At 38.6% G+C, this 24,584-nt stretch overlaps 1 protein-coding gene across 8 annotated transcripts in view; it reads left to right on the forward strand.

The window, feature by feature from the left end:
- The window catches only part of ANO6 (anoctamin 6), a 187,899-nt gene that overhangs the window by 106,969 nt on the left and 56,346 nt on the right, over positions 1 to 24,584 (forward strand). For all 8 annotated transcript variants that reach the window (XM_070621109.1, XM_070621107.1, XM_070621115.1 and 5 more), the window contains 6 exons: positions 4,993 to 5,058; positions 6,283 to 6,570; positions 6,783 to 6,896; positions 8,934 to 9,049; positions 15,983 to 16,117; positions 24,465 to 24,570. In XM_070621109.1, the coding sequence (XP_070477210.1) occupies positions 4,993 to 5,058; positions 6,283 to 6,570; positions 6,783 to 6,896; positions 8,934 to 9,049; positions 15,983 to 16,117; positions 24,465 to 24,570 (825 nt within the window). The remainder of the gene's footprint in view (positions 1 to 4,992; positions 5,059 to 6,282; positions 6,571 to 6,782; positions 6,897 to 8,933; positions 9,050 to 15,982; positions 16,118 to 24,464; positions 24,571 to 24,584) is intronic.

Raw genomic sequence — 24,584 nt, forward strand, 5'->3', positions numbered from 1 at the left:
GATTGCTCTACAAGGATTTTCATAATAGTGAAAACTTAGAAACAACCTAAATATCCAACAATTTGAGATTGGTTAAATAAGTTACAGTACATCTCTCTGAGAGAATATCAAGCTGTTACAATGAGATTGAAGAGAAGTATTTTGAAGGTTTTCTACATCTATGATAGTCGCATGTGCTGTACACTCTTATTAGTGACTTCCTTTATTATACACAAAAATGAAGCAAAAGAGAGGAGATATAGAGATGTGTTTGCATCCTTCAGAGACTGAAAAGGATATCAATCCATCCAATATCAAAGAAGGCTGTCCAAGGACCAGGACAGCTAAGTGGTATAGAAGAGTCAAGGAGAGGCGGAGCTGAGTGACTCAGCATTAAGATCCATTTCCTGCAGTTCTAGTAAAATCGTGTCATTGGTGTCCCACTGGGGTTAAGGTGTCATTGGGTGCACAGTATGGAGGCCAAGTCAGTTGGCGTTGCCTACTTTTGTTTAGATGTTTGGCATTAAAAAGGAAAGGTGAGCCTCTAAGCCCTGTGGGGTAGAGTGGATTTTTTTATTTTTAAAGGAATAAGGGAAGTTGAGCGTGTTTGAAGGCAGAGAAAGAGGATAATGAGGGCTAACATGTCTACAGGGCTTATTATGTGTCAGGCATCATGCTGAGGACATTATACTCAGGATCACATTTAATCCTTAAAAAAAAACCCCAAGATGAAGCTATTTCTTGTCCTCTTTTTGAAACGAAGCTGCTGATGCTTGTAGAGTTTATTTGCCCAGCATCACAGTGCTAGCAAATGGCAGAACCAGGATTTGAATTTTGACTCTGAATCTAACCATTATGCCCAAGAGTAAAAGGAAAACTCAAACCACAAGAGCTAAAGGGGCCGTTTGCTAGACTGAAATCTGAGAGGAGAGAGTCCCATGCAGGGGAGGAGGAGTTACAGCCTCAAGGTAGAAATTCCACAGAGGAGGAACCGTGTGTGACTTGCACCATGCAGCGTGGTGCAGTCGTGTTGACACAGCTGATACAACCAAGACAGGAGTGGTTTGTGTTTGGTATGTTTGATGATAGAACTGCCTTCTAGTGGGGCTGCTTCATTCCCAGCTCTCTGAACCATCCCCCTTTTGTCATCTAGTAATTCAGACTCCAAGATGTCTGGAAATCACTTCATGCTCTGGAGGCCCTAAGCTCTTTTGTGCTAGTACGTTCCAGAATTGAACTCTCTCTCTCTCCTCCATCATATCCTATAATACCCATAAGAGAAAGCTCATGGAACATTTTGAGGGGCTCACGAAAGGGGAGCCCAGTTGCTACACTGCAGTCATTTGTATTCCTCAGTCCATTCCTACGTAACAGGCAACCATTGAGCCGCCGTCCACTCGAGTTATTCGTTCCTTCATCAGACATTTTATGGCATGTTTCTTCTGTGGTAGGCCTGTTCTAAGTGGCAAGGATTATCAAGATGAAAAGACAAACATCTCTGGGGCAGAGATGGTAAATGAAGAGCAGGCTGGGCTATGGAAGGATTTAATACTCTTAAAGATGGGAAACGTTTAAGGTGTTTGTTGGCTGAGTAAGAGCAAGAAAGAGAAAGGAATGGAGAGAAGAGAAGGTATTGCTGAAGCAAGCTCAGGAAGAGATAGGAAAAGGATTCAGCCTTCTACAGCAAGAGGAGAGATGGCGTCCAGCTGTTGATAGGTGGAAAGACTCCTGCAGGAGTTCACAGTGAGTGGCTGCCGTTTTCTCTGTGAGGAAGGAGGCAAGGTCACTCGCAGAGTCTGCTGGTCTGGGAGTTAGGTGGGGAGTGTGAGGAGCGCCTTGACAGTTGGGAACAGCTGGTTGGTGGATGAGGAGGGGCCAGGAAGGAGAAGGCTGCACATCATGGTGGGCCTAGCTGTGGTGGGAACCGTGAATTTCTCGTAAGGCCAGTTAAGACAGTTCTGTGATTTATTTTTACCAGCACTAAATTGTTAACATACCCAGTAAGCCACAGGAAAAGCTCCTCTTTTGACTGATTCTTCTTTCCTTCTAATTAGAAGGGCATTTGTCTACAAGAACTAAAATCTTTGGGTCTGAGCCTTCACATCCGAACTGAAGTTATTCCTGACTGGCTTCTAGAGGATACAGAAGGCACAGTCATGGATCCTGCTTACGACCTACTCGTGAGGCCATCTGGGTTGCCCCTTGTACAGCCTCAGAGCGAGTCGTCTCCCCTGAAGGAGAGGAAGTCACAGTGGCCCATCTGCTCCGAAAACTCGCTCCCTCCACCATACACTGATTTAGGTTTTAGGCTAACATGTTTTCCCTAGTTTGTGGCTATGCTATCAGTTAGGAGTCTTGCTGGCATTTACAGAAATGAGCTCTGATTTAAGCAGACAAGGAGTTTATTAGAAGAATGTTAGGGAGCTCACAGTTTCTTTTGAAGGGTTGAACAAACAAGCCTGGAGACTAGGCTACCAGAAGCACTGCCCCACATGCCATTGCAGAGCCCGTCTGGGAGGAAAGCATGGTTGCTCCCCTGGGCCTAGAGCTGCGACTTGCACCTCTGGTACCACTGACCAGCAGTGGTCCCCAAAAGCTCCTGCCAAAACCTCTGCTATCTGTGGAACTGGCATTCGCTCTCCCAAACACCCCAGAATAGGTTCTGCTTGGCCGGACTTCTTTGCATCACTAGCTTCTGATTCAGAGTCTGGAGTGAGAGATCTGATTAATAGGGCTGAGCTCATGTGCCAGTAGCTGAGCTTCACAGGAGACAAAGTCTGCATTTTTATCTGCTGTAGTGGACGTGGGCTCTGGTGGGAGCTGAAATGTTGGGTGGCCTTCAAGAACAACATGTCCTTTACAGTGCCATGGAACACGTGAATAAATGTTTCAGTCCTTCTGTATTGGGTGAAAAGTCTTAGGTCACTGGAGGCTGAGTTTCTCCATCGTGCCTCTCTTGCAGACTATTTTAAATTCTTCTTGGAGTCTTCAGCACTTTGCAGGATGTCCTCAGAAACTTGTTTGTAGAATGAATCAATAAGTGTTTGTTGAGTATATTCTTTCAGCGAACATGCATTGGGCATATACTCTGTGCTAAGCATTATGTTGAGTATTGTTGGCAAGACCAAAAATGCTTGTGTGTAATAGTAAAGAAGCAGTCAGGAGCAAGAACTGGAATACTTTGCAAGGATCAAAATATGAGGATTAAGATCTAGAGTGAAGAAATACTGCTTAGATACGAAGTAGGGTAAGTGTGAATCAGCTTCCCAAGCAGAGGTTGGGGATATGGTGCATCAGGGATAGAAAGGGCTGAAAGACTATGGGGTGAATTGCAGAGCTGGCAGAGGTGGGAGGCACGCAGAGTGGACAGTTGCACCCCAAGCTCTTCTCGCTATCATCTGACTCAGGCATTTCTAGGCAAGCTGCTTGTTCATTTTAGGGGAGCTTGTAGAACTTGCTGGTTTTTCTCTTAAGTGACTATTGTATGCTTCAATTACAACAAGCAATTAAATGTGTTATATCTGTAAAGCTCTTAGAACAGCATCTGGCATGTTGTAAGGACTATATAACCATTTAGTAAATATATGAAAATAAAGTAATATTCTGTTTCTGATACTTCCACAAAATATGTTAGAGATTCCACTTAGACTCACATTTAGCCAAATGCCAGGTGTCTTTTTTTCACCTTTTGACCTTTGGCCTTTTTCATACAGCATCTGCTTTACATTTATTAGGTGCCTTTCTTATTCTTGGCACTGTCTACACTACAGCTGCTCCGCGCCTCTTCTGCCCGTTGGCAGTTGGCAAGTCATGAATGTGCTCCCCAGGCAAAGTGGCCTGACTGCCACAGCTGGTGGATTGCCTAGGCCTTGACCCAGAAATTCCTCTCTGTCTTATCAACTGCTGAAGTTAAAAAAAACAAAAACAAAAAAACAAACTTTAATCCATCTTTTCCAGTTGTCTTCAGTGGAGAATTGGTCCAGTTCACCTCCTGTGATTACTAGAAATGGAAATTCTAGTTTATGTGGTTTAAATCATATGATCCTCGTGAGAACCTAAAAAGGAACCAACCCAGTGGGGTTTTCTCCCTTCTGCAGATGAGGAAAATGAAGCAAGAGAGTTTAAGTTTCCTGCCAAGGGTCAAAGGGCTGATAAGTAATGGCGCCAGAATTTGAACATAGGCAGTCTGGTTTTAGAACTTGTGTGCTAACTGCTGTGTCCACCTATTTTCTTCTTTCATAAGGCAGTCTAACTGCTTCATCGTCAAAAGCATTCTTTTAAAAGGTCAAACGAGTCTCTACCTTTACATACTTCCTTTACAACTTAGGACACAGCTTGGCAAAAGCCACGTCACATAGAGTTTAATGTCAATAAATATAGTATATTCTGTATCTTTTTAAATGGCCACATAGCATGGACAGGTGTATTATCAATTAATTAGTTCCTTATTTTTGTAGATTTAGATGTTTTTTATACTTTGCAAACATTTCAGTCTTGCAGAGAGAAGAATTCCCTTAAATTTTGCCCAGATTGTCTGTGTTGTTTTATTGATTTGGGCAAGGCATGCAGAGGTGAAATAGACACATTCAAAATTGAACCATTTGAATGTCTGGTATGGAAATAAAATTTTTAAAATCTAGAATGTCGCATCTTGGGTTATAACTCTGATAAATGACATAAAACTTCATTTGTGTGTAAAATTGCTGATAAGCCAAAAAAAGTCCATGAAATTGTGCCAAAGCCAGAGACTGAGAGGCTGAGAACCCATGGGACAACCAAGGGCCTTCCAGAGTGCTAAAGGAATCCAGGTGTAATCCGTGGCATTTCATCTGAGGAATCCGACACCCACAAATCACCAATACTCAGGCACTTTCATTGCTTCTGTGCCATTTTGAGCAAATGTATCTCTTCGTCAGGTTCACACTGGTTTGTTGTTTATTTTTTCTTAAAAAAACCTTTTTCTTCCCTTAGTAAAACTAAAGGCCTAACATATTTCCTAATTTCTTTTGACAGAGAAAAAGACAAGCATATGAATCTAACCTCATCTGTGATGGCCTGAAGCTGGAAGCAACAAGATCAGTAAGTGTCTGTCTCTTTCCGTCCCTTGGCTGACCATTGCTCTTGGGAACCTGAATGTCGCTTGGAATGCCGGAGTGGCATTTTGAAACGTGTAACCTCAGCCACGCCTTAGTTGTAGGCTGGGAGGGGAGTCAATCAAAATCTGCATTATAGAATGTATGTAGTCATATGTCACATGTCCCTTAACAATGGGGATATGTTCTGAGAAATGCATTGTTAGGCAATTTTGTGGTTGTGCAAACCTCATAGAATGTTCTTACACAAACCTAGGTGGTATAGCCTGCTACACACCGAGGCTATATGGTACTCATCTTATGGGACCACCATCATATATGAGGTCTATTGTTGATCAGAGTGTCATTATCTGGGGCATGACTGTATTTGTTTCTGATCAAAGTGAGCAGATCTTTTTTAAGAGCCCAAAAATGTAATCATAAACCCATGTATAAATTATCGTGTTCTTCTTTTAAGAACCTTTTTAAAGATTTTTTAAATTTTACCAACCATAGTTTACAAAATAAAGTTACAAAATGTAGGAATAGTGAAAATAAAAATCATCTGTATCTTAATTATCATAAATAATCGTGTAGTCCTTCTTAACTTTTTTTTGCTCAATTATCTATGTTTTTCCCTTCCAAAAAGGAGAATTATTATTTTACAGTTTTTTAATTTGCTTTTTTCCCTTTAATACATAGTAAATGCCTTTCTATATCAATAAATAGAATTCTTCAACATCCTTTTTAATGACAGCATAATATGCTATTGCACAGATATATAATAAACAGTCCTCTTCTAGGTTTAAGAAATTTAAAATTTGTCATTACGGTAACACTACAATGAATTTTCTAGTGTTTTTATTTTTGCTCACTAATTTGAATGGAGTGATAGGCAAATTAACAAGTTTGCTGTTCTTTATTGAAAATATTAGTACGTTTATGAAAGAACTGTGATAAGGATTTTAATTACTTTCTCAATAATTTGAACCAAGAAATTATCTTTAAGGCAAAAATTTATCGTGGTTTGCAAATCTATTTTTATTATATCTTCCCTTTTACTAGCATCCTCTGTGTGTGTGTGTGTGTGTGTGTGTGTGTGTGTGTGTGTGTGTTTATATGCACGCGTGTGTTTTAACTACCAGCAACATAAGAAAAACCTATGTGTTTTAAAATTGTGAAAGTAGTTGGTTTGGTTTCCTAGTTTGTGTTTTTAATTCTTCAAATACAGGTTGTGGATGATAAGCTTGTATTTGTAAAAGTACATGCCCCGTGGGAGGTATTATGTACATATGCTGAGATAATGCACATCAAATTACCTCTGAAACCCAATGATCTGAAAACCCGGTCCTCAGCCTTCGGTAATTTCAACTGGTTCACCAAATTCTTCCAAGTGGATGAAAATATCATCAAGCCAGAGCAAGAGTTTTTCACTGCTCCATTTGAGAAGAACCGGATGAATGATTTTTATATTCAAGATCGAGATACCTTCTTCAATCCAGCCACCAGAAGCCGCATTGTAAGTCTAAGTCAAATTTAGTTGCTGTCTTGGGGTGATTTGGAACCTGCTGTTGAGTAATTAGTGGTTTGGTTTGGTTGGTTTAGTTTTGTTTGTAAAGCTGCCAAAAAGAAAAGAAGAGAAGTATGCCTGCAGATCCCTGTTACAGTAGTAAACAATGGTAGGTTAATTATGCTGTATAAACCACACAGTCTATTTTGGAATCTTTTTAGGTTTACTTCATCCTCTCTCGGGTCAGTTATGAAGTGAAGGACAATGTGAAAAAGTTTGGGATTAACAGACTTGTCAACTCTGGAATCTACAAAGCAGCCTTTCCTCTCCATGATGTAAGTCAAATGGCAGAAGTGAAATAGAATACCTACTGTCTACTCTACTGTTAATAGGGAGGGCTTAATCTTCTTGACCTTAAGTTTCTTCCTCCGTAAAATGAAGATAATATGTCACAAGATGACAAGCTCATTCAGAGCAGGAAGCAAGTTCTGTTGTTCACTGCTGAATCCCGCTCATAGTGAATGCCCTCCGTTTGAATGAGTGAGTGAACGAATGAATGAGCAGTAGCTCTCCCGTAGTTCATGTGTAAAGCAGTGTAGATTAGCAGGTAAGAGCATGCACTCTAGGGCCAAATTGCCTGCTCTGTCACTTTCCTGGTGGATGACCTTGTGAAAGTCATTTAGCCTCTCTGTTTCTCACTTTCCTCATCAGCAAAATGGGGGTAACGATAGGACCAACCTCACAGAGTTGTGGGGTTAACTAGTCCATGTTAAACGTTAGAACAGTCCCTGGCATGTAGGAAGTAGTACTATATATGTGTTAGCTATTTTCATAATTACTGACAGATGTTATTATCAACCAGAAAAGTATTAGTTCTTTGTAAGCAAAATACGTCTTAGACCATATCATTTTCTGAAATACCACTTTTAAACTATGCCCTGGAATATCACAGGGCTTTTAAAAAGGCACCTGTGAGGGTCCTTGTCACAATGGCAATACGGCAGAGTGTCGACATTTTTTAAGGACTATGTTCTGAGATGACAGCAATTCCTTAAATTCAAGAGCACTTCTTTAGCCAATAATATCTCTCATGAATGTAATTTTTAAAATGTGACTGCTTCAGACCCTTAATGATTCGGTAAATGCAGGGATGTTATATCTAAGCTCTTTAAAAAAAATTTGTCATTGAAATAAATTAAATACTATATTATATTGCGCTGTTACTTTGTTACGTTCACTATCAATTTATCTGAATCTCTAAGACAAAAGAAAGCAGAGACTGAGAATGATAATCGCTACTGTGTAGTACATGTATTTGTGGATGAAGACAATATTGAAATGTACTATACAAGATAATAAAACTAGGACACTCAACAACTGCTTGATACACGTGCGTGAATAGAGGATAGGGAGCTGAGTGGAGAAGCAGACGCTGAACTTCCTGGCTAAGAGATCCAACATAGCAGTCCAGCCTGACAGTCCACGTGTTTTATATTTATGCTCCAGCAAAATGAGCAGTTATAGCATGACATGAACTTGGGAACACTTGCAAATAGTTGTCATGAATATTAATCTGGGATGCCAAGATTCTATAGTATTCAGTTGGCATCTGCCTATACTCAGTTCTTTCCCTCTAAAGTCTCCTGTAATCGCAGTGGTCCCACATCCAGGCTAAAGAATGGTCTCGTGTGGTATTTGGAAGGGAGGTGAGTGGAAGTTAGGACCCATGTTAAGGCTTGGCTGGGTGATAACCTGGTTCTAGTATAGGAGGAAGGAAAATGAGTCAGGTGAGAAGACGAGCGATTAAATTTAAGCAGAGGCAGGAAAGTTTTGTTTCTTGAATAAGGAAAGTGTATAACATGTTATCAAGCTTCTTTGTTGTTTGTATTCTACATGTGGTCACAGGATAACTTCTGAATTTGGGGACAAAGAAGCCTGAGTTTTAGAATTGACCGTGCTGCTAACCAGTTAAGGCCTTGCTTCCCCTGGGTGTCCAAGGATGGAGCTGGACCGTCAGGTCTTCCTCCATTGTGGCAGTTTTGGCACTTGAGCAGCCCAATTTTTCATTATAGATAATGAAAATGACTGGCCCACTTATAGGACAGTAAGCATCCCCAGGACTCTTACCAAGTACCAAGTAACTGTTCTCCAGGATTGTAACAACTAAGCATTCCCACGTTCACAAATGGCTCTCAAGGAGTTAGTAATACCCCCGGTTGAGAATCAGTAAAAATTACATGGTATTTCCTCCCTTTCAGCAAATAAGGGCCCTTTATCCACAAATGACTATGAAGTCTTAGTACCATATTTAATAAACAGATTTGTGAACACCTGATGATTGGGATGCTCACTTATTTGCTTCTGCTTCCTAGTGCCACTTCAGCTGGCCATCACAAGATGTCAGCTGTCCTAATGAACGGTACCTTCTGTATAGGGAATGGGCTCATCCTCGAAGCTTCTACAAAAAGCAGCCCTTGGATCTTATCAGGTGAGTTGGTGTAGAAGGCACTCCAGTGGGAAGGGCTCAGGGTTGCCCTCATGGCATCTAAGTTTGACAACACTCAGAGTGTTGCCAACCAGGGAAGCTCGCTCAGACCTCTGAGCTTCGTTGCCTAGAGTTTTTATTGAGGCTTCATTACATAGGTATGATTAATTGAGTCATTGCTCTCGTGGCTCAGTCTCCAGCCCCTTTCTCTCTCAGAAGTTGGTCCATGATCACATGGCTCAAAGCCCCAACATTCTGATCACATCGGTGGTCATTCTGGTGTGGCCAGCCCCCATCTTGAGTCATCTCATTAGCACAAACCATTAGGAGTCCACCATGAATAACAAAGACACTCCTATCTTGGAAAATTCCAAGGGTTTAGAGGTTGCCTTCAAGGAACTGGAACCATAGACCCACCAAATTCTTCATTACACAAGAATAAATGTTAGATTTAGCTTAAATGGTATGATAAGAGAGAGAAATTGTCGCTGCTTTTCTGTATCTGCTGTTAGGTTCTGTTTCACTGTATCATGGGACTACAGTGTCAAGCTCGGCATTTGTCTTCTCAGAGCACCAGTGTCTGCTGCTCTCCAGAAGCTTATGTTGTTTGGGCAAGGCTGCTGGAGAGAGACCAAGAATAACCAAACAAACAAACAAATAAGAATGAGCAAACAAATAAGTAAACACAATTTCTGATCAAAAGGAAAGTTTCATAACACATTGATGAGATGGAGGGGTATGGGAAGTGAGTCAAGAAAGTTAGCCTCGAGTAGGTGACAGAGGAGCTGAGACATGGATAGTAAAAAGGAGCCAGTACTTTGAGGATTTGGAAGAAGTCATTCCAGGAATAGAAGGCGCTTGTAAAATGGTCCCAAGGCACAAATATATTTGGCGAGTTTGAGGAAATATCAGAGACTCATATTGAAGTGCTGATGTGAAAGAGAATGAGGAGACACGAGGTTGGAAGGATAGCTGGAGCCCAGAAAGGAGTTTAGACTTGACGTGCAATGAGAAGCAGTTGTCATATTTTAAGCATTCAAGTGATTTTATCTTGTTCCCATTTTGCAAAGATAGTGTGGAGAACGGAGAGTAGGGCGCAGAGGAAGCAGGGAGACCAGGTGGGAGCCATTGGTGTGGCCCAGAGGAGAGACTGTGGGAACAGATCTGGAAGGTGTGTTAGGAGTAGAGTTGACAGGACTTGGTTATGGATTGGATGTGGAGGATGAGAAGAAGAAGAGAGTCAAGGCGTTCCCCAAGTAAGCCTGGAGCCGAGAGGCTGTTCTTTCTACAATATCTCAGTGCCCCATGCAGGTGCCCACCTACTTGGGAAGATCTCTTAATCTTTAAAGTGAGGGTTTTAAAACGCTGAATAATTTCTGCTTTGTTTTGTTTGACATTTTATTAGGGGAAATTTCAAACATATATAGAAGTAGAACAGTACAGCAAACCTGCATTTATCTGTCACCCAGCTCTGAAAATTATAAACTCATAGCCAATCTTGTTTCATCTTTATCTCTACCTCCTTCCCTTCTCCTCCACTGGATCATTTTGAAGAAAACAAAGATTTCATTCTGAAGAAAACATTTGAAGATATCAAATATAATATCATTTCATTAGTAAAATGACAAGATTTCTTTTCAATACAACCAGAATACTTTTTTTAAAAAACAGTCATGTAATAATCAGTGTTCACATTTCCCTGATTGTCACAAAAAAGTATTTTTAAATAGTTTTTTGGTTCAAATCAGGATCCAGACAAGGTCCAGATGTCGCAGCTAACATCTCTCTCAGCTGTCTTCTAATCTATAATTTCCTCTGTTTCTTGTTTTCCTTGCAATTGTTGAGGGGTTTCTCCATTCTCTGTTTTGCTGATTTCATCCTCCCCTGTGTGGTGGTATTAAAACTTCCTCTGTCCTAGGTATTTGCTTTAGCTAAGTAATTTTTTCTATTGAGGTAACATTGGTTAATAACATTATATAAATTTCAAGTGTACATAATTGTATGCTGACTTCTGTGTGTAAACTACATCGTGTTAACCACCAAAAGTCTAGTTTCCGTTCATCACTGTCCAAATGTACCCCTGTACCCCTTTCACCCTACCCCCCTTCCTCTCTGGTAACCACCAATCTGTTCTCCTTATCTATGGGTTTGTTTCTTGTTGTTTTATCTTCTACATATGAGTGAAATCATATGGTATTTGTCTTTCTCTGTGTGACTTATTTTGCTTAGCATAATACCCTCAAAGTCCATCCATGTTGTTGCAAATCTTCAGGCAAGGGAATCGAAAGAAAAAATAAATAAATTGGGACTACATCAAACTAAAAAGCTTCTGCACAGCAAAGGAAACCATCAACAAAACAAAAAGACAACCTACCGATTAGGAGAAGATATTTGCAAATCGTATATTCAATAAGAGGTTAATATATAAAATACATAAAGAACACATAGAATTCAACAACCACAGAAAACAACCTGATTAAAAAATAGGCAGAGGATCCATATAGACATTTTTCCAAAGAAGATAGACAGATGGCCAACAGACGTATGAAAAGATGTTCAGTATTACAAATTATTAGGGAAATGCAAATCAAACTGCAATGAGAAATCACCTCATGCCCATCAGAATGTCTGTTATTAAAAAGACACGAACTAAGAAGTGTTGGAGAAGATGTGAAAAAAAGGGAACCCTTTTACACTGCTGGTGGGAATGTAAACTGGTGCATCCACTATGGAAAACAGTATGGAGATTCCTCAAAAAATAAAAAATAAAACTATCTTGTGATCCAGCTATTCCACTTCTGGGCATTTATCCAAAGAACACAAAAACGCTAATTCGAAAAGATACATGCATCCCTATGTTCATTGCAGCATTATTCACAATAGCCAAGAGTTGGAAGCAACATAAGTGCCCATCAATGGGAAGGAATGGGTAAGAAAATATGGCATATATATATACAATGGAATACTACTCAGCCATAAAAAAGATTAGCTAAATAATTTGTTCCTCATTTAAGAGCCTGATTTGAGGTTTGACTTTATGCAAGAATACTTGACATGTGGAGTTTTGTACTTCTGTGAGAAGGTACATAATGTCCAGTTGTCTCTCTCTCTCTTTTATTTTTGGTGAGGAATATTGTTCTTGAGCTAACATCTGTGGAAATCCTCCTCTAGTTTGTATGTAGGATGCCACCATACGATGGCCTGATGAGCAGTGTGTAGGTCCACATTCGGGATCTGAACCCATGAGCCCTGGGCCACTGAAACGGAGCATGTGAACTTAACCACTATGCCACCAGGCCAGCCTCTGCTTGTCTGTCTCTTTGGTGTTGATAGCAGCCATTAATGATTGTTGCCTAGATTTATTATTTCATACGGGATTTTATTCTAATATTTCCTTTGGTCATATTCTGATGTCCTCCTTCATTTATTAGCTAGTTTACAGTCATGAAGAAGCACTTTCTCTCATTAACTCTTGTTATCCTGTTGAATAAAATTTTAAAAGAGGATGTTTGTATATATGTAAATATTTGAAGTTGACATTCTTGTGAGGTTTTCCTTTTATGTTAAACCTATATAGCATCTGTTGACAGGGCGATAGGTTTTTGATGCGTTCTTAATCATTTTTTATGGGTTGATTGGTTTTTTTTTTCCTTTGGTAAAAAAAAAAAATTTCCCCAATATTTCAAGTATATTTTGCTAAGGGAAACAGATTTAATTATTTCCTGTCCTTGGTCCACATGTTCCCTTCGCTGTGTTCCACTAGTAACCCCTTGAGTATTCTGGCTGTTACAGCTTCATCTGTGGTTCCCAGGGATTACCAGAGGGAAAACGAATTCTTTCCCAAAAAGCAAACCAAACAAACCAGAAAGAGCAATCTGGAGCAAACAGACTTTGCACAGAAACACAGAAAGTTTTCCCAAAAAACTTCTTCAGAATGATAAGAAAAGATATGGTATCCACAAGACAAGGACAGGATTCCATGAAAAAGGATCATTCTGAGAATAAAATATTGCTCTTGGAAATGAAAAATGTGATAGAACAGAAAAAGTCCAACAATAGTGTTAGAAAATGAAGTTGAAGAAATTGTGCACAAAGTAGAGCAAAAATATAAAGACAGGAAATAAAAGGCAGAAAAGATAAAAACTAGAAGATGAGTCTGGGAGGTGCAATGAACAAATAATAGGAGTAGGAGAAACAAGAACAGAGAAAATGGAGGGAGGAAATCGGAGAAATACTTCAAGAAGAGCGTCTGAAGAACCGTGTTGAAGAACTGAACTCTGTGTGTCTCCGGAGGAAGGAGTCTACCAAGCGCTCCCGGACAATGGAAACAGAGCCATCAGGCCACTCAGCATGACATCTCAGGACACTGGAGACAAAGAGAAGATTCTTCAAACCTCCAGAAAGAAAAACAGGCTTCATGTGAAGGAGCAAGACTCAGAATAGCATTGACCTTTTCAACAGCACTGCAAGGTGGAAAAAGAGAAGTAACTTCAAATTTCTAAGGGAGGTGCTTTTTCAATTTACAATTCCATATGTGGACAGACTGCTAATTAAGGGTGAGGAATTTTCTCAGTTTAAATACGTAAGGCGCAGTGGGGGAGGTGCTCCCCCAAGACAGAGAAAGACATAGATTCAATAAACAGGGATTCCCAGCACGAGAGAGGGACTGAGAGATGCAGACGACAGCTCTGTGGCAGGCCCAGCAAGTCATTAATCCAGGTTTGAGGAGACCTGAAGGGCTTTATACCAGGAGATGAAATTAATAGACTACCTCATGTGTTAGAAGGAAGTTATATATTGGGGGAAAATCTGGGCTTGAATTGTTAAGTACACAGAAAACTAAGCAATGAGCCACCAAGACAATTACTAACTCCAGGGAAAACAAAATATTGGGCAGGAACGAAAAAGTAAGCTGAGCAGATGACTAGATTCAGTGGTGCGTAGTCTTTACAGAGTCAAAATAATGTAGAGCCAAGGATCTTGATCTAAACAAAATTATGATGTAACTATGTTGAGAGGGTGGAGGTGTGGATGTGTAGATGAGACGGGGGGTTGAAAGAGAGCTCAATCCTCATCTTCTAAGGTGGGAAGTCAACAGATGATACATGAAACTGAAAAATCAATAAGCTACACTGCAAGTATAATTATTTAGAGATATTGAGGTAGGTATTCCAAGAATCAGCTTTTGACTTGAAAGTTGCTTCTGGGCGACAGGAAATGGGGTACGTTGTTGGGGACTGCTCCTTTTTATAATCAGTCTTCTAGAACTATTTGACTATTGAATGAATGTATCGTTATAACTTTGATTAAAAAATCAAAGCTGAATTTTTAAAAATTGGTGTTAAGAATTGGGATGTTTTCAGCAGAGAGACAGAATATCATGTTTGAAGAGACCTCATTATTCCCAGCCTTTCAGCAAGAACTAGGAGGCAGGCTTCTGTTTAAGATTCAAAAATTCTTTCTGACCTCCTTGCCTACCGTGTAACAGGATACCTTTGGAAATAATGATCTCCCTGTCAATGTAAATATCCAGTCAGGGACTGCCCGACTGGCTCTCTACATATAGCAGGATGTTTTTTACTACTGGGGGGTTGGACCAGGCAACTTCTAACAGTCTTTTCAGTTTTAAATGGGGCACGTCCACGGTGGATGGTTAATAAGAACATACAACAGAAAGTTTAACAGCAAACAGTTGAAGACATCGTAATCCCATTGCTAAGCTTTTTCCCTCCCAGGCATTATCCTGCACCTGCCATTTGCCTGCATTCCATGAGCCAAACAACAAAGCCCCAATCACATGAAAATTGACGTACTTTGTTCCTCCCATCTCCTATTGCACGTTAGTTTTATCTCTTCTTTTTCCCGTGGATGTGGCCTACACCCAGGCCTGTGACTGTGGAGCTGGTCTCATAGCTGCCCTTTGAGCGCTGGTCCAGCCCAGGGATGTTCCTGTCTGAAGTCCCCCAGGCCTCCAGGTTGTTCTCAGAGCTAAGTCTCCACTAGGATAAGCCCGAGGAGCTCAGCCCGGCTCCATACTGAGCCAGAAGTCTCACACAGGCCTCAGATCTAAGTAAATCTACACGTTCTACCAGCCAACACTGAGCCAGGAGTGAATCCGTCTAGGAAAGTATCAACAACAGCATAGTCGCCTCAACCATCACTCCTTGCTTTCTCCTCCTCCCTAAGCCCTTGTTTCTGCCTAGCTGTATTTGTCTCCCTTTCAGGAGCAGTAAGGCACTGCTTCATGCCTGCTTCATGCTTCTTCCAATCTTGTCTACTTGATCTCGTCCATTTTACCCCAGAGCACACCACTGATCAGTTTTTAAAATTTGGAAAAAAAGTGTCAGAAACAAGGAATACAGGACAGTGGATTCCTCAGCCCTATCCATCCTGCCCTCTCCCATTCTCCCAGTGAACTTTATAAATATTTTGGTCAGAGAGACATTCCACTACTAATTATTATTATTATTATTATCCGTCATTTTCTTGTTATTATTTGTGAGTTACCTTACATTTGCTCCAAGGAAGTTCCCTAGACAAACAAAAGCAAGTAACTGTAGCAGACTGTGCTGATTTGTTTTCTGCATGTTAAGAATGGTCTTTTGGAGAATGTGTCACTGTGCTGGTCTTTACAAAGAATGATGATGATGCTCTCTGTTTGCTCCATATTCAGCATTTTTCCGTCCTTTGCTCTATTCTGGTTTACTTTACTTCTGCAGGCTAACCAGTGATCAGTACTTCCGTGATATGTAAAATACTTTTTGTTTCCTAGAGGACTTTGGAATCGGCTGTGAAAATGAACATGTTTTAAGTGTGAGTGAGGTCAGAAGTTTAATGTTAATGCCTCCTTTATTTAAAATCAGAAATTAATATTAGGATGAAGCTGCAGAGTGATTATTTGTGTCTATTTTCTAAAAATAATTTGTCTTTCTTCAGGAAATATTATGGAGAAAAGATTGGAATCTATTTTGCTTGGCTGGGCTATTACACGAAGATGCTTCTCCTGGCAGCAGTAGTTGGAGTGGCTTGCTTTCTCTACGGATATATTAATCAAGATAACTGTACATGGAGGTAAGCTCTGTTTATTCCTTGTTACCATGCCGAAAAGTTGATTAGACTTGAAATTATTTTCAAGGTCTTGGACTGATTTAGTAAAAAAAAGACTCATCACAGAACGCTTACCACTTTGGATAATATACCCCTTTTGTTCTGAGTATAATAACTAAGTGAAGTGGAAAAATTTTTCCTTAGATAATGCAGCCCAGTCTCTGACAGGAATATTACCCTTGGGAAGCACTCCAATATTTTAAGACAGTACTTTGTTTGAAAAAGAAAGGCGGTCTGAAGGGAGGACTATCCTTGAACTTCTGGCCCCCAGAGGAATGCTTCACTTACCCCTGCAGGCTGTGGGCCAGGAGCAGCTCTGATTTTTTCAAGGTTTCAACGGCAAAACTGGTAAAATTGGTGTTTTTGTGCTTTTGGAAATGACTTCTTAATATGTATTAAGAAATATATGTTTAAAAACTCGAGTAAACAATAGTTTTGCTTTACTTTAAAAAAAATTAGCCCTTACAAAGTTAGGGAAAAGGATAGAGAATTAGTTTGTGGTCGATGTTGGAATTCAGAGACCAGCTGCGCTGTCCAAAGGGAAATACCTGGGTGCCGGGACACTGAATTTCCCCATCACTGTTTGGAATTGTGTCATTATTCCTCTGCTTTTGGTGGTCTCAACCTCTAGAAGGGATGCAGGCCTGAACCAGGCATTTTCTCTTGTTAATTTGGCTTCTATCCAGGTTTGACAGCCAGGTCAAATTTCTGGGCACCAGCGATGAGCTGATAACCAATTTTTCTAGCCCCAAGCATATCAGCCTAGCTCCCGAGGCAGGAAGCTTACATGGCAGGCCTGACGTATAAGCATAATTATCCATTCTGTTTAATAGAGGATTCTGAGTGTTTTGTACCCATTACGGCTTCTTGGCTGGAAAGCTGCAGATAATCTCTGAAGTCCTCTACTCTCTTCACTGGAAAAGAGTTTAGGGCCAGAGGCTGAATGTTGATGCTTTTGCCTAAATTTGTCTTTGGCTTCGCCATCGTTTTGTATATTGTTCCAACCAAAAAAAGGCATTTCAAAAACACACACAGTGCACAACTAGCATTTTTATAAGGTTCTTGCATGGTGGTTCTCATGGTAATTCCTTTTATAAAATCACCATGACAGTCACACCACACATTTCCTACTGTTCCCCACAGATTAATCTACAGAACACTGGGGGAGGGTCTTGGGATATATACGCCCTGTGCTCAAAACTATGAGGGCTTTAATTATTTATTATGTATTTTTTAAATATTTAAAATATATGCATTTTAAATAATTTTCAGTTAATTTTATTACATAGTGAATAGATTCACAAGAATAGAACATGTATTTATGGTATAAGGAATAATGATCCATCACCCAATTTAAGAAAAAGAGCATGCTGTTACCTGGGAAGTACTTTGCTCAATTATGTCTCCACTTTCCCCTTTGGAAATAACAACTGTACTAACTTTTGATTTTTAACATTCCTTTACGTATTCTTTATCACGTATATTTGTATCCACACAAAATATGTTTCATTTTGTGTGTTTTGAAAACGTCTATGCATAAATGGAGGATACTGTAGGTATTTCTTTTTATATAAAATTCCTGTTTTAAGCTTATGCCCCTTTTCAAAATAACAGCTTTATTGAGATCTTATTCACATACCATAAAATGCATCCTTTGAAAATGTACAATTCAGTGGTTTTAAGTACATTTACAGGCTGTTTAATTTCAGAACATTTTCATCACCCCAAAAAGAAACAAGTACCCTTTAGCAGTCACTCTCTAACCCACCTTTCTTTAGCCCCTGCAACCACTAATCTACTTTCTGTCTCTATGAATTTGCTTATTCTGGACATTTCCTGTAAGCGGAACCATACAGTATGTAGCCTTTTGTGACTGTCATCTTTCACTTAGTGTAATGTTTTCAAGGCTCATCCACCTTGTAGCATGTATCAGTACTTCATTCCTTTTGGTGGCCAAATAGTATTCCATTCTATGAACATACCACATTTTTTTTCCATTTGTCAGTTGACATTTGTGTTATTTTCACCTTTTGGTTATTATGAATAATTCTACTATGATTATTCATGTATAAGTTTTTGTGTGGACTGATATTTTCAGTTCTCTTGAGAATATACCAAAGAATGGAATTGCTGGGATATATGGTAAGTCTACATTTTACATTTTGAGGAATTGCCAAAGTATTTTCCAAAGTGGCCATATCATTTTACATTGCCATTAGTAATGTATGATAATTCCAGTTTCTCCACATCCTCATCAACACTTGTTATTATAGGGGTTTTTAAAAAATATATATATTAGCCACTGTAGTGGGTCTCAAGTGATATGTTGTTGATCTTGAACATCTTTTCATGTGCTTATTTGTCATTTGTATATCTTTTTGGGAGAAACATCTATTCAAATCCTTTGCCTATTTTAATTGTGTTATTTGGTCTTTTTATTGTTGAATTGTGTGTTCTCTATATATTCTGGATAAAAGTCCCTTATCAGATATATTGCAAGTATTTTCTCCCATTCTGTGGGTTGTCTTTTCCTTTTCTTGATGATGTCCTTGGAAGCACAAAAGTTTTTGATTTTAAAGAAGTCCAGTTTACCTAACTTTTTTCTTTTATATCTTAGAAACCATTTGTAATCCAAAGTCATTTTCTCAATATTTACTTCTAAAAGTTTTATAGTTTGAGGTCTGTGATTCATTTCGAGTTAATTTTTGTAAATGGTATGAAGTAAGGGTTCAACTTTATCCTTTTCCAGGTGTGTATCCAGGTGTCCCAGGGCCATTTTTGAAAAGAGTATATTCTTTTCCTATTGGATTCTCTTGATACCCTTGTCAAAATCAATTGTCCCTGAGTGCAGGAGTTTATTTGTGGACTCTCAGTTCTTTCCCATTGATCTATATGTCTGTCCTTTATGCAGGTACCACACTATATTGATGACTGTAGCTTTATAGTAAGTTTTGAAATTGGAAACTTTGTTCTTCTTTTTCAAAATTGTTTTGGCTATTCCAGGTCCCTTACATTTCTATATTAATTTTAGAATCAGCTTGTCAATTTATGCAAAAAAGCCTGCTGGGATTTTGATAGAAATTGCATTGAATCTGCAGCTTAGTTTGAGGGCTATTGCCATCTGAACAATATTAATTCTTCCAATCCATGAACACAGAATGTCTTTCTGTTTATTTAGGTTGTCTTTAATTTCTATCAACAACGTTTTGTAGTTTTCAGTCTACAAGTTTCATGCTAATTTTTGCAAATTTATTCTAAGTATTTTATTCTTTTTGATGCTATGGTAAATGAAATTAGTTCCTTAATTGCAGTTTTTGGATTATTCATTGCTAGTGTATGGAAATATAATTGCTTTTTTGTATTTTGACTTTCTGTCTTATAATCTTGCTGAACTGGTGTATTAACTCTAAATTTTTTTGGTGACTTCAATAGGATTTTAATATACAATATCATGTCCTCTGCAATAGAAATAGTTTTACTTATTCCTTTCCAATCTGGAGGCCTTTGATTTATTTTCCTTCTCTTGTTGAGCTGACCAGAACCTCCAGTACAATGTTGATCTTGGGAGGAAAGCATTCACTCTTCACCATTAAATATGATGTTTGCTGTGGGGTTTTCATAGATACTCTTTATCAGATTGAAGAATTTCTCTTCTATTCCTAGTTATTGCCCATTATTTTATTAGTATGGCATATTACATGAATTGATTTTTGTATGTTGAACTATCCTTGTATTTCTGGGTACCTCACTCTTGATAACAAGCCTCCTTATATGTTACTGGATTTGATTTGCTAGTATTTTGTTGAGGATTTTTGCATTTATATTCAGAAGAGACATTGGTCTGTAGTTTCCTTGTGATGCCTTGTATCAGGGTAATACTGGTCTCATAGAATGAATTGAGAATTGTTCCCTCTTCTTTATTTTTTGATTAGCTTGTGAAGCATTGGTGTTAGTTCTTCTTTAAATGTTGATAGAATTCACCCATGAGCCATCTGTGTTTAGGCATTTCTCTCTGGGAAGTTTTTGATTACTAATTCAGTGTTTTGTTATAGGTCTCTTCAGGTTTTCTATTTCTTCTTAAGTCAGCTTTAATCACTTATGTCTTTCTAGAAATTTGTTCATTTCATCTAGATTATCTAATTTGTTGGCATGTAATTATTCATAGTATCCCCTTATGATCCCTTTTATTTTTGTAAGGTCAGTATTAATGTCCCTCCTTTTATTTCTAATTTTAGTAATTTGAATCTTCTCACTTTTTTTCTTGATTAGCCTAGCTAAAGATTTGTCAATTTTGTTGATTTTTTTCAAAGAACTTTTGGTTTTGTTGATTTTTCTCTTCTTTATTTATTTCTGCCTTTTGATTGGACTGTTTAGTTCATTTACATTTACTGTAATCTCTTAGCAGGTTGGAGTTACTTCTGCCACTTTTCTATTTGTTTTCTGTATGTCTTCTTTTTATATTCCTCCCTTACCACATTTTTTTGTATAGAATAAATATTTTCTAGTATACCATTTTAATTTGTTGCTTCTTTTACTCTAGTTTTTTGAGTTATTTTCTTAAGTGGTTGCCCCGGAGATTATATATAATGGTGTGTGTTAAAACAATCTAGTTCAGATTAAGGCCAACTTAATTTCAATAGTATACAAAAACTTTGCTTTGGTATAGGTCTTGTTCCCTCCCCCCACCCCCCTTTGTCCTGTTATTGTCATATAAATTACATCTTTATGCAGTATAAACCCATGAACACATTTTTATAATAATTATTTTATGCAATTGTCTTTTACATCAGCTAGGAAAAGAAAATAATTACATGCAAAAATATATTTACACTGTCTTTTGTGTTTGCCTGTGTAGTTACTCTGCCCGTGCTCTTTATTTCTTCGTGGAGGTTTGAGTTACTGTCTAATGTCCTTTAAGCCTGAAGGACTCTTCTTAGTATTTCTTGTAGGACAGGTCTGCTAGCAACTGATTCTTTCAGATTATATTTGTCTAGGAATGTCTTAATTTCTCCTTCATTTTTGAAGAATAATTTTGCTGGATATAGAATACTTGGTTGACAGTCTGTTCCTTTCAGCACTTTGACCATATCATCCCGCTGCCTTCTGGCCTCCATAGTTTCTGATGAGAAGTAAGCTATTAATCTTATTGAAGAGACTTTGTATGTTTTGAATCGCTTTTCCCTTTCAAGATTCTCTCTTTGTCCTTGTCTTTTGATGCTTCGAGTATGATGTGCCTATGTTTAGATGTCTTTTGAGTTTATCCTGCTTGGAGTTTTCTTGGATGTGCAAATTAATGTTTTCATCAAATTTGGGCAGTTTTGGGCCAGTATTTCTTCAAATATTCTTTCTGCCCCTTTCTTTCTCTCCTTTCCTTCTGGACTCCTATTATATGTATACGGGCATTGTTGTTGATGTCTCGCCAGTCTTTGAGGTGGTGTTCATTTTTCTTCATTACTTTTTCTGTTTTTCAAACTGGATAATCTCAATAGACCTAGTTTTAAGTTTGCTGAGTTTTTTCTTCTGCCAGTTCATTATCTGCAGAAGATCCCCTCTGGTGAATTTTTCATTTTAGTTATTATACTTTTCATCTCTAAGATTTCCACTTGGTTCTTTTTAATTATCTGTATCTCTTCATTGATGTTCTTTATATGGTAAGAAGTTGTTCACCTACTTTAACTCCTTAGGCATGGTTCCTTTTAGTTCTTTGGACATGTCCATACTTGCCTATTTAAGTCTTTGTCATCTAGTAGGTCCAACTTCTGAGTGTCCTCAGGGTCAGTTTGTATTAACTGCCTTTTTTCCCTCTGTCATGGCCACACTTTTCTGTTTAAGTATCTTATAGTTTTCTGTTGAATGCTGGGAATTTTAGATATTATAATGTGGCAGATCTGGAAATCAGATTTTCCTCCTTTTCAGGGTTTGTTGTTGCTTCTGTTTGTTGCTGTCATTGCTGCTGCTGCTGCTGTTCATTTAGTTAGTTTTCTGAACTAATTCTTTAAAGTCTGTTTTCTTTCTTGTGTGTGGCCGTTGAAGTCTGTGTTTATTAAACTTAATTGTCGGCGGATTGAACAGTGATTCCTTTATATGCCTGGAGTCAAGTCATTCTTTGTGCTTTTGCCAAGTGGCTGTGTGTCTTTGTGTTGGGAATGCCTTCACCAGTCCAGCAGGCAATTTGCAGCTCTTCCCTCTTCTTTACTTTTTGCTTATGCAGAACCTCAAGGTCAGCCAGAGGTGAAGGATTCAAGTTTTCTCAGGTCTTTCCTGGCCATGTGTACTATTCCACACATGCACATGGCTTTCTACAATCCTAGGAATAATATGTTGGAGCTTTTTAAAGCCCCCTATGGACATCTCATTCCCCAATTGTTCTTTTTGAGTTTTTTGGTCAGTGTCTTGTTAGCCCCCTACTGGTATCATTGCCCCAAGTGGTTGCAATGTTGAACAATTTCTGCTAATTGCTTTCAGCAGACACTCTGGGGACTGTTGGCACAGTGTGAACTCTAGGACAGGTCAAAAAATGACAATCCTGAGAATGGAGCTTTACCAGGGACCTGCTAGACTGATCAAATAGTGACAGTTCTCTGGGGATGGATTTTTTGGGTAATTTCAAACCACTTCTGCCCCCTTCAGGGACTTCTAGGGTAGCATGGTTGTGAGGGTTTAAGGTTGTGTGGTTTTAAGGCTGCCATGAGGCTGAGGATGTGAGGATGGGGCAAGGTCAAGTTAAAATGCCACAAAGCTCACTACTATGAGCCATTTTTCCTCAAATAGACTTCTCAAATTGCTATGGGCCTTTGTTTAATTTCCAGAGTTCTGCAGAGGTTAATTTTGATGAATTTCACCAGTGTTCTTATTGCTTTTATAGAGGAGCAGATTTTCCAGGATCTTTGCTCAGATATTCTAAAAGTGCTTCCCATGCCCATTTGTCTTTAACTGACTTATTTGCAAGACCAACTAATTATACAACTCCAGTCCCATTCACGTGAGAGTCCCTCTGAATGGCTTCTTCTAGAGGGGACAGTGTGCAGCCTGTTCTTACTAATTTGTAGGAGTTCTTTAAATGCTCCAGTGAATAGTCATTTGTCATTTTTATGTGTTGCAAAACTTCTACCAGTTTGTAGCTGGTTCTTTTTTTCCTCCCTTTATGGTGTATTTTAATGAAGTTCTCATTTTTAAAAGATTTTGAGTGTATCGATATTTTCCTTTATGATTTATGCCTCTTGGTTTTTCATGTGTGGAAATTCTCCTTACCCCAAGGTTATCTGGATGTTCTCCTATTTTTTTCTAATAAGCTGGTACAGTTGCATTCTCATTTTCTACCTGGAATTGATTTGTATATGATAGGATTTAGGGGTTCGATTTCATGTTTTTCCATATGGATATTCCATTGCAGCAGCCCTATTTATTGAAATGTCACTTCTCACCTTACTGATTTGCTGGGCCAGCCCTGTCATGAGTCAGTTTTTGTATAAACAGAGGTCTCTTGCTGAGCTCTTTATTTTGTTCTTGTGGTCAGTTTTTCTTAACCTATGCCAATAGCACCTGTTCACTAGAAGTGTTTTGACTGTTCTGAGCCCTTTGCTCTTCTCATTGAATTTACACCTTAAATGGGAGAGAAATGACATCTTTAAATATTGCTTTGTCCAAATTGTGAACATGATAACATATCCATATATATAGGGCTTCTTCCCTCTTTCAGAACAGTTTTATAATTTCCTCTATTTAAATCTTATACATCTTGAATTAGATTTATTCCTAGATTCTTTATATTTTTTAAGCTGTTGAAAAATGCTTTTTTTAAAATTAATTCCTAATTGTTGCAGGTCTGTAGGAACACAATTCCTTATTGTGAATCTGTGTATATTTTGTATACTGATTTTGTGTCCAGCAAACTTACTAAAGGCACTTATTCTCATGATTTGTCTGTAGGTTCTGCTGAGTCATCTATATAGACAATCATGTTATCTGTTAGTAATAGCATTTTCTTTTTTCCTCGCCAATCCTCCTGCGCTGCAAGGACCTCCACTGAAAAGAAGAGGTGATAGCAGGATCCATCATCTTGTTTCTGATCTAAAGGAAATACTTTCAGCTTTTTACCATTAAGTATAATGTTTTTTATAGGTTTTATGTAGCAAGCCTTTATCAGGTTAATGAAGTTCATTTCCATTCTGAGTTTTATAAGAGTTTAGTTCAGTAGTCTAGTTTCATTTTCTTATCATGAATGTATGTTGGATTTTATCATGCTGCTAGAAAAGAAAGTCGTATTCGTTAAAATTTTTTAAATTAAATTTTATTTTTCTCTTTTCTTTAGCAAAGAAGTCTGTGATCCTAGAATTGGCGGCGAGATCATAATGTGTCCTCAGTGCGATAAGGGTTGTCCATTCTGGAGACTGAATATTACTTGCGAATCCTCAAAGGTAATTTTTGTTGT

The sequence above is a fragment of the Equus przewalskii genome, chromosome 5 (assembly GCF_037783145.1).
Source record: "Equus przewalskii isolate Varuska chromosome 5, EquPr2, whole genome shotgun sequence".
Lineage (NCBI taxonomy): Eukaryota > Metazoa > Chordata > Mammalia > Perissodactyla > Equidae > Equus > Equus przewalskii.